The following is a 12,752-nucleotide window of genomic DNA, read 5'->3' on the forward strand; positions in this document are numbered from 1 at the left end:
CTTTACACACCCTATTTTATTGATGACCCTTGTACTATTTTTTTGCCCAGGGTAGAGCCACTGAAAGTAATTCTGCCACTGAGCAGGCCTAACGGTTTATTTCCATACAACTGTGCAAACAGATGCGTTATTCGTAGACTGTGAGAAGGGTGTCTGTTCAGACCATAGGATCTTACAAAATATCTGCTAGAGGTTATGAAAGCAGACTTTCCCTGTTTCCTAGTTGTGATTGCCAGGTTCAGGCAGCCATTTTTTGAGAGTCTGCATCTTGAATAGCTGTACTACATGTAGGAGATGAAGCGGCTTTCAGGTGACCAGCTTGAATAGTAAAAAAAATGGACTAACGTGTGGTCATTTTGAGCAGAATGTGTTTCCTGGCAGGGCAGAGAGGTTTCCTAATCTTCAACCACGGGTTCTATTTGCCATTAACACACTGGCATTATAAATATGATTCTCCTCCAGTAGAATACATTTACATTGATTTTAAACCTTCTGGGTTAACCCCTTCACGCTGAGCGTACGCGGATATGCGTCCTCGGCTTTTAGGGGTTATAACGGGATGATGCCCGCAGCTGCTTTCCTTTCCAACAGTACAGGCTTTATGAATTTTAGGAACAGGGGCAACCTGTCAGGCGACTCAGCCACCTAACAAGTCGCGGTCCGCTCTATTCAATAGAACCATTCTAATAGGAAAGCCGCAAGTCTCTCCGACTTAGAAAAAGGTTCCTGTGCGACTTTGGGGGCGACTTGCCTTGACTTCAACACAGAAGTCATTTTGCAAGTTGCCTCTGAAGTCGTCTTGAGATCGCCTTGCCGAGTCGTCCCCAAAGTCGTGCCACCTGTGTGAGAACCGTCTCTAAAGATCCACAAAACATGTTTTAGAGCTTTGAGGACCATTGATTTAGAGCAGGGGTGACCGATCTGTTGCCCACGGGTCATATGCGGCCCAACCCAAAATTATAAAATTACTTAAAATGCGAACACAGGCACAAGAAAAATATCTCACTCTTCACAACAGTCTTATTTATGTCATCAGTTTTCAGAAGCACCTACAGTATATTTGTAAGGAACTATTTTCAAGGATGAAGCACACAAAGGGCAAAATTAGAACCAAAATATCTGATGAGCATCTTGAGAATTCATTGAGAATTGCTACTACATCCATCAATCCAGATATTCATTTGTTAGTTTACCAAAAACCGTGTTGATTATCGCACTTTATTTGTGTTGCTCTCTTTTACTTTTATAAATAAAATAAAAAAATTACAAAAATGTTTAGTTTTGTTACTCAATCTATCAGTAAATGTTAACTTGTGATCTGCCCGACTTTTCCTGTTCATCAGCTATCCTTATTGTTAGAGCTGCACGATTAACTGTTAAAATAATTGCGATCTAGTCTATATATTGATTTTATGTTGTATTTACTGTACTGTTTTGTAAAAAAAATGAATAAAAGATTTTGGGGAAAAATAATTGCGATCTCGATTCAACCCCCCTCATGATCTTAATACATTTCCACAATTCATTCATGTAAAGCCAGCTCTGCTTAGCTGTCAAAAAATAAGAAAAATAAATAAAAAAAAGCTGGAAAATGTTTATCAACATTGTCAGTGTTGGTAGATGATTATAAACAAAGTATCATTTAGTTATTTTTGATCAAAGGGTAGAACTTCATTCTGCGAATGAGGTCAGTTTAACCACTTAAAGACTTATAGCTGGATCCAGGTAGCCGTGCCTAATGTTAGGCAGGCGTAGCGTATCTCATATACGCTACGCCGCCGTAAGTTAGAGAGGCAAGTGCTATATTCACAAAGCACTTGCGTCCTAAGTTACGGCGGCGTATCGTAAATGTGCCGGCGTAAGCGCGCCTAATTCAAATTGTGAAGAGGTGGGCGTGTTTTATGTAAATAAAGCATGACCCCACGTAAATGACGTTTTTAGACTCATTGGTTTCGACGTGAACGTAAATTACGCCCTGCCCCATTCACGGACGACTTACAAAAACAACGTCAAAATAAAAAAATTAGACGCGGGACTGACGTCCATACTTAACATTGGCTGCGGCATCTTTTTGGTGGAATATCTTTACGCCTGAAAACGCCTTATGTAAACGGCGTATCTTTACTGCGACGGGCAAGCGTACGTTTGTGAATAGGCGCATATCACTGATTTACGCATTCTATGCGTAAATCAGCGTGCACGCCCCTAGGGGCCGGCGTAAATAGACAGCTAAGATACGACGGCGCCGGCGGTCGTATCTTAGCTACATTTAAGTGTATCTCAATTTGAGAATACACTTAAATATACGACGGCGTAGATTCGGAGTTACGACGGCATATCTACTGATACGTCGGCGTAACTCTACCTGAATCTTGCTATAAATCTTTTTCTGACACTTGTTGCGTACAAATTAAAATCAATATGTTTTGCTATAAATTACTTAGAACCCCCAAACATTATATATATTTTTAGCAGAGATCATATAGAACAAAATGGCGTTTTTTTGCAAAAGTTTATGTCAAATTGTATTTGTGCAGCGGTCTTTCAAATGTATTTTTTTATAAAAAAACACATTTCAAATGAATATAAGAAAAAAACGAAACCGTAAAGTTAGCCCAATTTTTTTATATAATGTGGAAGATTATGTTTGTGATCTTTATTCTAAGCAAACAAATTGTGATTCTCATTTAAGCCAGAATCATGCAGCTCTATTGTTAGTGTAATTTTTGTGTGGCCCAAGACCATTCCTCTTCTTCCAATGTGGCCCAGGAAGGTCAAAAGTTTGCACACCCCTGATATAGAGTATTGAATGACTTTAAAAATTCCTGATGCTTTTAGAAGGGAAAGTATAGTGTATGTACTAAAGGTTATACATTTGTCGTATTAGAAAGCCCAGAATGGTTTACAGTTTCATTGAATCACCCTGTATGTAGGCTGGTTGTGCATTTAGTTGAATTTTGACTGCAGCATATCTTTAGCGTGTATTTCAAAATGAGGGTTTTAGAAAAGAAACTGTAGACCATTAAACTGAAAACGTGACATATAAGTACAGTATATAAACTTGTAACTATTAAAAAAGTTAAATACATTTAATGAAAGACATTACCGTTTGCAGTGATAACCTATCACTGTTTAATATTGTGTTTGTTCTGGTAATGTTGTATTTGGTTTGCCATTTCGGTAAAGTTTGTCTTTATTTCATCCACTTTTTTTATAGTTGTCTGAAGGCGGTTTGTACGTGTGCATGAGCACATTCCTGGGGTTTGGAAGAGAACACGTGGAGCGACATTATAGAAAGACAGGGCAATGTGTTTATATGCACTTGAAACGCCACATAAGACAGGTAAGATTACTACAATGATCTGTGCCTTTAAATTAAATGCTGTCTATTATGAAGCAAAATACTTGTGTGAGAAGCCTCATGTACTGCCATTCTTTGATTCCTGGTGTGTACTAGATCTAGGCAGTGATGTGACTGGAAGGTAAACTGATCATGTTTGCTTTTACTGCCCTGGACCTAGTATGCAGCCTTTGAGTCAGGACCTTCAGTGTCTATTTTGCTTTATAAGATTCTCTTTAAATATAGGATATATCCTTATCCTATCTGTTGTCTGATACTGCTCTTTATATTTACATGTATCTAAAAGTGTGGTTATTTTTTAAAGGACCGAAGAGTTGACTGTACAGTGGTCCAAATTTGCTAACCATATGATTATCATGACCATTGCTTATGCTAATTGGCCAAATAGGATAAAGTAAAGCAACAACTCTTTCATTTTAGATAAAGTAGGGAATATTTTAGAGTTAAAACCCCATTCAGCTTTTTTTTTCTTCTTTTTTTGCCCTCTGTGTTTTGTTGGGAAGATTTTCCTTCACTTCCTGTTCTGTGTAGTTTAGAGACTCTGGCTACCTTAGCTTGAGCTCCCAAGAAGAGCTTTGTCCCACACAAATCCAGGCCAGAATTGTCTAACAGACAGAGAAGGACTGAAGACATTGGCCCAAGGCATTCCAGGAGATCCTGCCCATGGGCAAATGTGAATATTTAAAGTAAAGCTAATGTCAAAAATGTAAAATCAATATGTGACAGAAGTAAATAGGATGTAAAATATGTCTGCCTTTGTAGTCTGAATGCAAGTAGATGGAGAATTTTACCTGCTTCCCCTCCAGCTTGTCAGCTTCCTGTATTGTAGCGACAACTTGGTTTCCTCGTTTAACAAATGGTTTCGTTGTCCCATATTGCGTTCTGCCGCTGTTAAGACACTACAGCACGGGGGCGTAACGTCATTAGGGGGCGTTGCTTCCTTTCCTTAGCAAGCTACAGTGTGCCAATCAAGCTAGAAGAAATGCAGCAGCTCCGCCCACTCTTCTCACATTGCGTCCACCTATGCCCTGCCCATGTTTTCCCTATGCCACTACAGTTTGAATCATGGGAAATATTGTTTCCTGTGGTAGATGCAGAGTGTAAGGCAATGAAAAACTAGCTCTGCAAGACTCCTCCCAGCATCGCAAGACTCCTCCAGCAGAAAAGGCTCAGAGGGCAGGTTACAGGTAAGTAATTGCAGGTTTATGCTGAAGTCATCATATTTTTTTTTATTACATTTGTTAATTTGTGAAATTTTATGAGCAGTGGTAATGATTCCATAAACATTGGCCCAGATTCACAAAGGAGATACGACGGAGTATCTCAGATACTCCGTCGTATCTCTCAGAGTATCAATGCGACTGATTCATAGAATCAGTTACGCATAGATATCCCTAAGATCCGACAGGTGTAATTGTTTTACACTGTCGGATCTTAGGATGCAGTACCGCGGCCACCGCTGGGGGGAGTTTGCGTCGTAAACCAGCATCGGGTATGCAAATTAGGAGTTACGGCGATCCACGACGTTTTTTTGCGTTCGCTACATCGCCGCTAGTCTAGTTTCCCGTCGCAAAGTTAGTCGTCGTTTTGGGTGCCTTAACTTTAGTTAGCAAACGTATTGCTGTCTAAAGTATGGCCGTCGTTCCCGCGTCGAAATTTAAAATTTCACGTAGTTTGCGTAACACGTCTGGGAATACGGAAGTACGCTACGCACGTCGCCGATCGCAAAAATGACGTCAGTTCGTGCAAAGCACGGCGGGAGTTACGAAACGGAGCATGCGCAGTAGGTCCGGCGCGGGAGCGCGCCTAATTTAAATTGTACCCGCCCATTCGTTTTGGACCGCCTTGCGCCGGACGTATTTACGGTACACCGCCGCAAGTTTCCAGGTAAGTGCTTTGTGGATCGGGCACTAAAACTGAAAACTTGCGGCGGTGTAACGTAAACGGCTTACGTTACACGGGCGCAATCGTACCTGAATATGGCCCATTGCCTTTAGGTGTACTTTAAAGCGGCATTAATTATATTGCAGCTTACCAGTTCTTAGATGTGGTGGCTGTAGTAGTTTTTTATTTTTTTAAGCATGCTTTCCTTTATTCTCACCTGGTGATCCAGCCAGTAAGGCCCTGTACACACAATCGGACCAAACCGATGAAAACGGATTTAAGTTCAGTTTCATCGGTCCAAACCGACCATGTGTGGGCCCCATCGGTCAGTTATCCTTCGGTCCAAAAATTTAGAACTTGCTTTAAAATTCAACCGATGGACGCCTAACCGATGGTTAGTACGCAAAAGCATCGGTTCCAAACCCGTGCATGCTCAGAATCAAGTTGACGCATGCTTGGAAGCATTGAACTTAATTTTTCTCTGCACGTCGTTGTGTTTTACGTCACCGCGTTGGACTTGATCAGTTTTTGAACTGATGGTGTGTAGGCACATCAGACCATCAGTCTGCTTCATCGGTTAACCGATGAAAACGGTCCTTCGGACTGTTCTCATCGGATGGACCGACCGTGTGTATGCGGCCTATGTCTGATGTTTTTCAACAAAACAAGCTCTCCTGCAAATGTAGCAATTAGATCGTTGAGACAAACCAGTGCTTGCACTTATCAGCTTTTATTTATTTACGCAAAACCTTTATGCTAAAAGAAAAAAAAAATTAAACCTTTTTTTTTTCCGCAATTTGTAAAATGTTGATGCCATATAAATGTATTTGAAAAATTTAGTTTGTCTTAAGTTGGCCATAGAAGAATTTTGTTCAAAATTGTCATTGTAAGAATGTTTGATTTTCTGATGATGAGTGGGGTCAAATCAACGTTTCTTTTTGACCACTGTGACAAAAGTATTTGAAGGAGCAGGATGGAATTTTGTTTTTGAATAAATAAAAAAAATATATAATGCATTGCATTTGCCAAGTCATTGAATGTACTAATCAGAATTTTCATATAGATGCTTGTATGAAATCTACTACTACATAGCCAGCATTACTTTGCTAATGACTCTTTTACAGTTGTGAATTGGTTAATTGGTTCTGTATATGTTTAAACCCTCATTTGATGTGTTTGGTTGGCCATATTTAAAGTGTCATTAAACCCATATCATTAAAAACTAGCAATAAATGCAGTTGGGGTTGGTGCAGTGCTGGCAGCTAGTGCACGTGCTCAGTTTTTCAGTGTATTTTCTACACTAAGCATTTCCTCCTTGATCACATCTGGGCAGGGAAAGTGACTGTAGAGCAGTGGTTCTCAACCTCTCTAGTGTCGGGACCCCTTGATAAAATTTCCCAAGTTGTGGGGACACCTAACAATAAAATTATTTTCGTAGCATGGGTTGTCAGCACCCAAGGCAAGACAAGTAACCCACGGACATTTAGCGCTCCCTGAGTCCCTTCCACTCGCACAGTATTAAAACCCCTTATGGTACATTTTAGGATGTACCACTCTTTCTCTTTTGTTCTCCTTTCTTTTCGATTTTATCTCTCTATTCTAATTTTTTTCCCCCTATCCCTCTCTCTAGCCTTTTTTCTTCTTTCTCTTATTCTTTCTCTCCCTTTTTCTTTGTTCCTCCCCCTTCTCCTCTCCCTTCCATGTATTCTCTATTTTTATTCCTTCTCTTACTCCTTGGTGGGGGGTTGGGTGAATGGTATCAGTGTCAGTGCTGGGGGGGAGATCTGATCAGCCAACTTGGGTGCTCTTGTTCAAGGTCATCTGCTGATCTGAGAACTGTAGTGGGGACTTTTAATGGCAACTATAATCACAGGTAGTGTTACTCACTGTGTCTCCTACTTTGCGGTGTCTCGTGGCAGTGACACCTATGCCGAAATCATGAGATTGGGTCTCCTCCAGCCCCTCCCACTTCACATTCCTCACCAGTCAGCTGACCTCTAGTCTCTGCCCCCCAGCCATGCTGTGAACTGAATGGGCGGTTGCGAGGTGGCTGAGTGGTTGGCCATAGGCTCCAGGAACAGTTCAGCTGGGCGGCCACAGAAAGGCTGGGTGAGCGGTGTGAGCTTCAGGAACAGCCCAGGATTTGGTAACCCCTGGCAAATCATCATTCGACCCCCAGGTTGAGAACCACTGCTGTAGAGTCACACATGTGGGCGTATACACAGTGGTAAATGACAAGTCTGTCCCTGCCTCTTCTTCCATACCCACTAACCAGCTAAACACAATGGGACGGGATTTTACATTTTGATGGAGGCTTCACCTCCTTGTTGTCCAATGACTGGACTGGGCTTGACTGCGAGCAGAGCCCAGCCGAGTACACAGTACACTCTGATATGTGTATATCGGCGGCGCTCGCTCCTCTTCCCCTCACAGACAGCGGGATCAGCGTATAACACGCACCCACGTTTTCCCCTGATTTTAAGGAGAAAAAAGTGCGTGTTATACGCCGATAAATACGGTATTATTATTTTTATTTTTTTTATTTTTTTTTAACATGTGACTAGAAGCTCCTCCTGCTTATGTTTCCCTGCAGACTGCCTGTGAAGGAGTTGAGTCATGTGACCGCTGTATATCTATTAGAGAAATAAGTGTTTCCAATTTTCTTTTTTTATAAAATAATTACAGTGCCATCATTTAAATACAGATAAAGAAAGAATAATGTAAATTAAACGTTGTATGTTTAGTATCACTTTAAGCTAATACTTTATGGAATTATTCACATTTTGAAGCATGCCACAGTGAAGTGACATATTCTGAAAACACTCTCTGATGTGCAGTTTATTATGTTTGTGTCTGTAAAATGAACAGCTGCAGATGACGTACATTCTGAAGGCGCAGCAAATGGTTATACCATCAACAGTTGGGTTGTTTTTTGTAACTCATTAGGGAGATTCGAAAACTGTATCCTAGTTCTGAAGGTGTTAACGTTAGCAAGACAAACCTGTGTTTACACAGTGCTACTGAAACACCGGAAATCTAAGAACTGTTGGAGACCAGTTGCAGTCTCTCCTGAACTTTCCACTTGCAGGCAGATTCTTGGCCTGTAGCAAAGCCACCTGTCACAGTTTCATGTTATAAAAACAACTCCTAATCCTACCTAACCTTATCGTTATGAGCTGCAAGACAGGGCATCACAACACAAAGGTAGATTGACCTGTTATGTACTGCACATGGGAACAAACAAATAGTACCTTAGGAATAGCGTGCCCTATACATGGGGGGGGGGGGGGGGGGATTCCTAGAGAGAAATAGGCTGTTCACTTTGCTAGGGAATTTTCCCTTAGCTTAGTGAATGTGGCGAAAAATTACTTTTGAAGAATACCCAATCAAGTGCAAGGAAGAATTTTTACACCAAAACAAAACCTAAAACTGGATTTTTGCTAGAACATGTTTAAATCATGAAAGTAAGCTACGCTTTAACTTATTTACTAAGTAAGGGAAAATGTCCTTGCAAAGCAAACAGCCTTGAACCCCATTGTGTGATTCTGGAAAACAGAATGTATTCTGACTGCAATACACATAAAGGGGATAGCAGTGTTTTTGTAAAAGTAGTAAAAACTCGTAGGACTTTAGGAGAGCACATATGAGTGATACCGGTCATAAAGAGATTTCATCCATTTTATTTTTTCTTGCATAAGACAAGGCCCACGTAAACTAGGGTTGATTTTTAGGTGATGCTCATTTCCTATTGTATTAGCTTCACTGGAAAATATAAATTTCTCTACCAGACACTTTTTTTTTTCTTACAACACTGGAACATGTTAAATTAGTACACATGTAAATCTGGCAATAATTTGTCTCTCATTATGTTGTAGTAATATGGGTGTTTGAAACGCACTAGAGCCATTGCACGCTCATTGTTGGCATGTATGCTGGCAAACACTCTTTACCACCACAGACTGGTCATGACTCCCCTCATCTACCTAAGCTAAAGTATTGCAATCTAAAGTGCTACACTTGTGTTCCTCTACATAGACTCAAAAATAAATAAAGATTCAAAAGTCTGTCACGCATTAAATGTATAAAGCAAGGTCCTCATATAGTTCCAAAGAATAAAATTAAAGTCCATGTGTATGTGCTTCACCGCAACAGAATCCATTTGAAAGTGCTTATTCCTTTATGTTATGCACACCATGTGTAACCAACCACCACCATTAGCAGCTCACCTCCTGTTATGACCTATGGGTAAGGCTAGGCTGAAAGCCATCCACCCAATTGCGATCCTCCACCAATAGATCAGCACATCAACAACCCTGAATATGCTATCAGCCATGATATCCAACAACCAGATTTATCACTACCAATACCTACTTCTCCAAGGTTATCAGCATCTCCAACTCACTCTGCCAACTTATGAGCACCCGGGATCTCTCCCAAGTAAATTTGTTTCAAGAGGGCCAGGGCAGAACATTGAATATTGCAGACATTTTCAAATTCAGTGATCGTATGCAGTATCAAGTGGCAACCAAATTACTCCCGTGGCTAGTAGTAGTTGGTCACATTCAAATGGAGTTGCAGTATTCCGTTGAAGATGTTTTGCAGCTTATCCAAGAGTCTCAATTTTAGTTCTAATGAGTGTTAGAAACATACCCCATTTATAGCCACACGGGTAACTCAGCCCATGCTGCTCAGAAGCAACTTGGATAAGCTGTGGAACATCTTCAACATTACAGAATAATTCCAGTTAAAGGTGACTAACTACTACAACTATACCATGACCTTGGTAAGTGAGGATCTTCAGACAAATGACTCTAATGGTTTTCCTCATATCTCTTTTCGTCTCAGATTACCACACAGATTACCACACTTTGCACTACCTAATTAAATATGAACTCCACTAAGCATAAATGTATTTAAATTGTTCATATACTATTGTATGATTTCAGAAAAAAGCAACAATTTTGTGAAACTAACACTGACAATGTACTGGGATTCTATGATCCAGCAGTAGCACACATGGAGAAGAAAAAATAAATACAATAAGAACTTGATGCCAATGTTTTGTTCGGAATGTCTTATCTGATCAGGTCTGAAAAGGAGTAATAAAATGAATCAAGAGGACCTTTCCTTTCTGATGTATAAAAAACAGCGGTGCCCAAAGGACTTTGAGAGACACTCAGGGTAGATAAAACAATTTAATAATTGGTGAACTCCGCGCTATGGTAATAAAAATATAAATATATTAAAGAAGCTGCTCCCCTAAAGTGGTGTGAAAACAACTTTTTATACACCCCCCACAGAAAAAAAAATACAATCTTATTCAAAATACACACATAAAAAAAGATATACATAAAAACTATCTGACGTGGATTACAACATAGATAATAGTCCATGAGTATGGAGTTATTATACATAGGGCTAGATTAAGGTAGATTGGCACATTGTTACGGTGGCGTAGCGTATCGTATTTACACTACGCCGCCGTAAGTAAGTGAGGCAAGTGCTGTATTCACAAAGCACTTGCCTCCTAAGTTACGGCGGCGTAGCGTAAATTGGGCCGGAGTAAGCGCGCCTAATTCAAATGAGTATGAGGGGGGCGTGTTTTATGTAAATGGGTGGTGACCCGACGTGATTGACGTTTTCTATGAACGGTGTTGCGCCGTCTGTGTACATATCCCAGTGTGCATTGCTCCAAAGTACGCCGCAAAGACGTATTGGTTTTGACATAAAGGTAAATTACATCCAGCCCCATTCATGGACGACTTGCGCAAACAACGTAAAATTTTCGAATTTCGACGCGGGAACGAAGGCCATACTTAACATTGGCTACGCCACCTAGGGGGCAACGTTATCTTTACGCGACGTATCTCTTACGGAAACGGCGTATCTTTACTGCGACGGGCAAGCGTACGTTCGTGAATCGGCGTATCTAGTAATTTACATATTCTACGCCAAAATCAACGGAAGCGCCACCTAGCGGCCAGCAGAAAAATTGTACCCTAAGATACGATGGCGCAGGCCGTCGTATCTTAGCTAGGTTTAAGTGTATCTCAGTTTGAGCATACACTTAAACTCACGACGGGCTTAGATTCCGAGTTACGTCGGCATATCTATTGATACGCCGGCGTAACTCTTTGTGAATCTAGCCCCTAGTATCTGGACTCTTAATGCGTTTTGCGAGACAACACTCTCTTCCTCAGGAGAATTTAGATACTCATCTGAAAACAAAAACCAGGTCGTTAGAAAAGCACAAAAAAAATCGCTTGTTTTCGGAGAGAGTTTTAAAAACAATGTCTACTTACATTTCAAGTTGGGTACCCAGAATTATCCCATACCAAGTAGAAATCTCATCTGTAAAAATAATAGCATCACCCCAACAAGCATAAAAAAGGGGGAAGGGAAAATTAAGAATACCAAGATTACCTTTTCTTTCTGGACATTATGCGTGAGATGTGATGGTGCAGTGACGGAGGTGTCCACATGCACACCATGCCTTGTGCTGGGTGGTTACAAGCAGTTGTCCCAGCATCCAAAACTAAGAGAAATTGTTAATAGTTTGTTTAGAGAGCTAAAGAGTTTTCCATTAAAAACTAGCTCAGAGAGCAGCTCAGGTCTTTTTTAGGTACAGCATATAGTGGGGGAAAATGCCAGTTGTAGACTAGTTTCAAAGGCTTTCTATGCTAGACTTAATTTGAGCGTAAGATTTCAGTTGAGTGCAGCTATAATTTTTTTGTCCTGACATTGCTCTTTTTATTTGCATGTTGTCCATTTTAGAATTTTATGCTGTAGGCCTCATGCACACTGGACGTTAAAATAATGTTATAAAAATGCCAGTAGCTTTGTAGTCAGTTTTTCCAACTTTTTTCAATTTTTTTTCAAAGTTTTTGCAATAGCGTTAATTGACGTTTTTTTTTTTTTTTTTTAAAGAAACTATTTTTTTTCTTTTTCAATGGATTAAAAAGTTAAACTGGTGAGTGACTTTTTGAGCGTTTATCGACGTTTATCAGCGTTAGAGTGTTTTTACAGCTGAAAAACCTCTCTCAGAACCCACTAGTTTTTTTGTTTTTTTTTTACTGCTAAAAAACGCCACTGCCCAAAACTGCTGATAACAGCCTGTGTGTGCATAATAGGAAAATTTATTCTTACCTGAAATTTTCTTTTCCTGTAGTCCGTAGGCGGCACACAATGGGTTAAGCTTTCCATCTAACCCCTAAAGGAAGAAAACTTAAACAAGCAGTGAGACAAGTTAAATCAATTAATCAATTAATCAAGCACAGCAAGTCCACCTGTCCTGAAGCTATAAACCTCCCCCAAGAACACACACAGACGTATCTTATGCAGCAATATAGTAATTTTAATGGGAGGGAAAACCTGTGCCGCCTACGGACTACAGGAAAAGAAAATTTCAGGTAAGAATAAATTTTCCTATTCCTGGTCGTCCTACGGCGGCACACAATGGGATTTGCAAAGCAGTGCAAGAAAAGAAAGGGAGGGACATCAATGGTTT

General features: G+C 40.3%; 1 protein-coding gene across 2 annotated transcripts in view; it reads left to right on the forward strand.

Annotated features, from left to right (window-relative positions):
* USP13 (ubiquitin specific peptidase 13) overlaps window positions 1-12,752 on the forward strand; it is a 117,949-nt gene that overhangs the window by 30,013 nt on the left and 75,184 nt on the right. For both annotated transcript variants that reach the window (XM_040349429.1, XM_040349428.1), the window contains exon 2: window positions 3,218-3,343. In XM_040349429.1, coding sequence (XP_040205363.1) covers window positions 3,218-3,343 — 126 coding nt within the window. The remainder of the gene's footprint in view (window positions 1-3,217; window positions 3,344-12,752) is intronic.

The sequence above is a fragment of the Rana temporaria genome, chromosome 4, assembly GCF_905171775.1.
Source record: "Rana temporaria chromosome 4, aRanTem1.1, whole genome shotgun sequence".
Taxonomy (NCBI): domain Eukaryota; kingdom Metazoa; phylum Chordata; class Amphibia; order Anura; family Ranidae; genus Rana; species Rana temporaria.